We start from the raw sequence: 6,000 nt of genomic DNA, 5'->3' as shown, positions 1-6,000 counted from the left end.
TTTTGACCACCCAAAAATGTCACTTTTCTTCAAAACTCATGAAAGTCATGAATTTTGACTACAGGATCGTGTTCAGCTCATCGAAGTCATTCCGTATATGGGTCTCTTTAGTTTGGACTTTTTTTGTGTGCCTTTGTTATTTAATAAATATTTTTATTTCGGGTTTTTCTCAATTTTTACATTTTTTTACAACTGTTCCAATTTTGTACACTTTTATTTATGGAGATATGTAAAAAAATTAGTACGTGAGTGAGCGACAGAGCAATCAATGCTTTTTAAACACTATTTCATTATTGCTAAACAAGTTTTTTTTTTGTTTTTTACGTTTTTCATGCGATTTAATAAAACAAGACATCTGAAAATAATTGTGCAACATTTTTGTTAAAATATATTTTTCTTTTTAATGAGAAACCGGCTCGATTTAGATATCTCCGGCGGTTCGCTTATTATTACAGACATTAATAAGCTAATTAGTGACCTATAGAAACCCCGTCGTTCCACTGGAAAAACTGCGAGAATGCGTCGCTCGGTGAACATGTTATTTGCCGTTGCTGCTCAACTGAGTGTGCCTTATTACTTTCCCCAATTTATGTAATCAGGGGAACGTACTAATTGGCAGGTACCCCGATGTTTTTATATCGCAGTTAGGTGATCATTAACATGCCGATTCGGTATCCTCAGTGAAACATTTATTGACGCACAGGGCGTAATATATTTTGCTAGAAACAAGAAACGAAACGGACCAATCACACCACCATGCGTGAAAGCCACACCACACTGTCAATTTTTTGGTATACAGTGGTCGTTCTTGAATGACCCTGGGATTGTTTCTCGCCCAAATTCGACAGTTTTGCTTATTCACATTCCCACCAATTGTAAGATGGGCCTCGCCGCTAAAGATGATTTTCTTAGCAAAATCACCATCCAGTTGTTGATTTTCCAACATCCAATCAACGAATGTCCGGCGCATTAAATCCTCAGTTAGCCGAATCTTGAATCGATGCACATGCAGATCTTTTGTCGAAATCCCCTACATTGTGCTTTTGGAAATGCTTAATTACAGTGACTGATGACGCACTGAGGTTACGGAAATTTCCGGCACACTATCACTTACCATAGCAATATTTTCGGCTGAACGGCCAATACAATGCCGACCTGTTTCTTAATTGTCTACAATCGAATTATTTCACAGTTGTTTCATTCGGGGCGTTCCTTCCATCGAACAGTCTCAGCTACACACTCTCCGTACTTGTATAGCGTTCTATTTTGTGTAACCGCAACGTGTTTACTACAACATATTACTTTTGAGGAACCCTTTATAAGCTAAATTTTAAGCAGTAATTAAGTAGGTACATATCTGCTACATTTTACTTAATTTCCAACAAATTATCCACAAGGTGTCTCGCTTTACAACGCCCTTATTTATAAATTGTAACTTCATATAAAATTACAAATCTAAGCTTGCTTAGTTTCCGTTATTTCTTTTGCCTTTCTATATAGGAAAAAATTGTACTAACCAAAGTTTTAAAAAACAAATATTACATTACGGAGACATAAAACAAACTTTTGTATTTAAAAGAACGCCCTGTATATTTGGCCAATGAATTCCTGATAGTTTGCACAATATTCTGGTTTATTTACTGATCCCGTACATGTCAAGATTGTCATGGACAGTGCGTGAGTATGTTTTTCCTTGTTAATTTCTAAATTCTCCGTTAAGAAAAAATAACTCATCATAAAAACTGTTTTACAATACCTTTACGATATTGTAGACAAAGGACGTATATTCCAATCAATTTTTTTTATAGTGCCCTATTATCCACCTTTCAGATAGTACCAACTTCGATTAATGTTTTCTCCCTTAGGCTATATAAATTATTGGATCGCTGTTTATTTACTTTATCTCTCAGAATCACCCATAGAAAGAACTAAGGAGATGACATTAAAACTTCTTGTGGATCATACAATTATTCTTTTTCAAGAAAATCATTTAAAAAGTGGTAGAAAAAAACTCTCTCCATGTAAATTTTCTAAACCATTCTCCATTAATTGCTGGTGAATTCTTGTGAACACATTACGACTAGGATGTGGTCTCTGCGGATATCTCCTTCTGTATTCTCTGGCAGCCGCCCTTGAGTTTCCATTAGCAAATCCATACACAAAATGGATATCCGCTATTTCTTGGTTTGAAAATCTAAACGGCATTTTGACACTACTGCACTACTACTATTTAAGATTTGTCAAACGTTGACATGAAAACCGACGCCAACTAGTCGTTGTAAATTTGTTTATCTGGTGGTTGCAGCAAGTGTATCTGGTATGCAGCTAACAAATAATAATCCATTTGAAGGAAAACACTTTGAAAAGTTTTAAAGTAATTTATTATTTATTAAACGGTGCATCGTACAAAAAAAAGTCAAGAGAGTTTTTTTCTACCAAATTGAACGAGGAATTCAAAAATAACATTAATTTTTAGAAAAACCAGGGACGTACCATTTTTTTATTGGAAAATAGTCACTAACGATCCGCTACTCGCGCCACTGGTGACAGTAAAAGAAACTTTTGCATTGCAAAATTTAAGTCTTCCATTGCTATTGACACCTGTCAAATTTCATTTAATTATCTTAAGCGGTTTAAAAAAAATGTATTTGTCTATTTTTCAGAATAAACTTCAACACCCTGTATTTTCGTAACGAAGCAATTTTGGACTATTGTTTGTATAGCAAACTACGGTTATTTTTGGACGTAGAACATACCCTTAAAGTTTGTCACGAAAAAGCTGGTTCACCCTGTATATAGTTAAGGTAACCAACGACTTATAAATTTCAAACACTGTAGTAAGCTAAAGTTTAATTTGTTTGTTACTTATTAATGGCCTGTACATCTAAGGTCGGAACAGCTTGTTATATTATAAACTAAATTTTCTTCCAGCTCTATTACAGGACAATGTATTAAAGAAAAATGGATTTCAATTTATAATGGAGATTATTAGAAATTTATAGTTGCCTATTATGGGCTACAATTTATTTAAAAATTAATTCTACAACCGACCTTCAATCCACTTGTGTGTATTTCTTCCATTTATTGATTTTCCCTAATAAAACTGGGTCGATTAAATATAGAATCAGAGCCGGAATTTAATGGATAGTCGACATTTGAGTTACATTACGCCCTGTATTCTAGTAATGGTCTGAAGAACTTCAGTGGCTTCTTCGTACAGATACTGACCAAAAATAAAATAAAATATGAATAATTATACACAAATACTTTGTTTTTGAAATAGGGACGATATAGTTTTATTATTTTTGTATTCTCATCTGTTTTTACACCACTGTTACCAATGCAGTTAACAGCGAAATTTGAAATCATGTTATTAGAGTTTTAATTAAGACCTACTGTAGTGCCAAAATAATTTTACATAACATTTTTATGACTGTACGTTGATATGAACTTTTCTCTAATTTTTGGGCAAGGAATCATCTGTAGAATTTTGTGAGCGGAATATTGCAACACCTTGTATACATTTATTGTTGATTTCCTCTGAAATCCTACCTTGCTGACCCAAGTCTGGAAAAAAAATACAAGTGACGAAACGCTTCATTCAGCTCGTCTACATCGCCTTCCAAATCGTTCGACAATCCCGTCGACTGTCTTTTATCGCGGCAGAGAAGGAGATTCCGACTCGCTACCTGCAGGTGCCACCTCGAATACGTCTTAGGACACACGGCAGCGCAGTTATTCGGTCTCTTCGAAGGTCTACGCTTCCTCCAGCTTATTCCATACTACTCGTATATTGTCTGACCCTGGTGCTGCGGTCACGATCGAAAAGTAGTTTCGGCTTATCAATCGATTTCGAGGTTTCGCTCTTGTGAGGTGATAACGTGCAACTCGAAGAATGTCGTCCAAGTTGCGGAGGGCCCCGCTCATTGCCTACGAGGGAGGCGTCTTCATACATCAAGAGTTTTCAGGAAATAAGGCAACGGTAAGTACCAAATAATATTATATCTTCGGCTCTTGTTCTAACCAGAAAAATTAGTATGGAATTCGAGGGGTTGTGCGTAAGAGGGGCGGTATATTACGATTTTGTAGACCTCGTGAAGAGCAACAACAAACCGGTAAAATTATGTCAGGAAATAATGACGAAAAATTTTGAAATAAGTGAACCAAAAGTGACTTTATTTATTTATTTATAAGTAAAATTGGACTACACAATATTAGTAATTTTTTTTTTAAATTTGTATGAACTTATTTAATATTTTTCTGCTTCTGTCTCCGGCTAATAAATTATTAGAATTCTAGTGTCCGATTTTATCTTTAAAAGTCAATAAAACGGTATACCAAATAAGAAATAAATAGCTTTTTTAACATTATATATAGGGTGTCCTCGAATTGTCTAAATCATATGTGTTAATAACAGAAAAATGTTCAGTTGAAATTTAATAATTTTGAAAACGATTCTATTTTATTAAAAAGTGATATGTGACATATTTTTACTCCGAGAAAATTAAGAAGGCCTTGCTGGAAGAAAGAAAATATTTTCTGTACCGGTAAAGTAGGTACCGCTTTCGAATAAGATATAGAAAAACATTATTAGGAAACCCTTCTAACAATTAGTTTATGTATATTAAAAAATTTCAACACAAACCGTCGACTTTGAGATTTTTCTATTTAATTCTCATTCAACTGTAAAATTAGAACCGATTGTCACGAAATCTGGCACGTGCGAATAATTGTTATCTTAATAAAATTTTTCTTTCGATGTTTTATACGAAAACAGCTTTTTGTCTACACTGTACTTGAAAAAGTGAACTAAGAATGTTTTTTTAGATATTTCTTTTACAAAAAGAGTGAATTTAGTGATTCCTCTTTAAAAAAAAGACAAAAAGCGATCACATTCATAGATTGTGTAATAAAATATTATACAGGGTGTTAAAAGTTTGACTGCCTTAATTTTAACAGACGATATACTACAATAAAATAAACAAAAAAACCTTATATGACATGGGTCCTAAACTCAACCATTTCCGAGAAAAAAATTATCAAAATCTCCAACTTGATGTACAAAAGTTGCGTTAACTGCGTGCATAGAATACCATAAAATGCAATGTTTATTTCTTTTTTAACTTCTCTATGCTTAATTCTAAAAAATAATTAGCGTTGTAATAAATTTAAAACTCAACAAAATTCACATAGAGCAATGTGACAACGGCGCGGCGGATAACACGAGGTACTAAGCTGTCGAGCAATACGCAATTCTGTTGGTATCTGGAATTTGACCGTACTTGAGTGTTTTTGCGTAACACTATTTCTTTTTCGTGAGGTGTTTTCCAGCGAGTTCGCGAAAATTGAATTCGAAGGAGTCGTGCGTGCATCGAAAATGGTGGAGGACATTTTGAGCATATGATGTAGTCTGTTTTGTACTTGTGCGTTTAAAAATTACTGAATTTTGCTTTTTGGTAAGTACCTAAATTATTTTTAACATGCATGACTATTTGGATGACGTGAATCTTGGGTACTTTAATTCCATATTTTTCAAATTCATAATTTGATTAAAAGTTAAGTTCCTGTTTTAAGAAATTCATAATTACTAAAATTTGAGTTAAAATTTAAACACAACACTATCTTCGTACTACAAAATTGATACAATTTACTAAATGTTTCACAATAATAGTTGTTTACATTTTTTCCATAGGACAAGTTTGTCGAGCGCACACGTGGTATGCACCAGCTGTGTGCGCTCCCCAATATTAATACTCGCTGTATTTTGAAAACTGTTAATCTTACGCCCCTGTAATATGCAACATTTTGTTCATTTATGATTAATCTATCTCATGCTGAAGTAATGGCAGTAATGAAACTAAGAATCAAATAACAAAAATAACCAACCAATAAACACCTTGTATATATGATGTTAAAGTTCAATTATTGTAATAATAGGTTAAATTAAAGCAAATATTTCTTTTATACTAATTAAGTTGCTAAAAAAACAGTCCCTTGAAA

At 33.5% G+C, this 6,000-nt stretch overlaps 1 protein-coding gene across 2 annotated transcripts in view; it reads left to right on the top strand.

The window, feature by feature from the left end:
* The first annotated feature begins 3,697 nt into the window (after positions 1–3,697).
* Positions 3,698–6,000, top strand: part of LOC108904587 (protein phosphatase 1 regulatory subunit 14C) — a 113,152-nt gene continuing 110,849 nt past the window's right edge. For both annotated transcript variants that reach the window (XM_018707203.2, XM_018707202.2), the window contains exon 1: positions 3,698–3,982. In XM_018707203.2, the coding sequence (XP_018562719.1) occupies positions 3,896–3,982 (87 nt within the window). In that variant the 5' untranslated portion in view covers positions 3,698–3,895. The remainder of the gene's footprint in view (positions 3,983–6,000) is intronic.

This window comes from Anoplophora glabripennis, unplaced genomic scaffold, assembly GCF_000390285.2.
Source record: "Anoplophora glabripennis isolate ALB-LARVAE unplaced genomic scaffold, Agla_2.0 scaffold131, whole genome shotgun sequence".
NCBI lineage: Eukaryota > Metazoa > Arthropoda > Insecta > Coleoptera > Cerambycidae > Anoplophora > Anoplophora glabripennis.
This window is presented reverse-complemented; position numbering and strand designations above follow the sequence as displayed.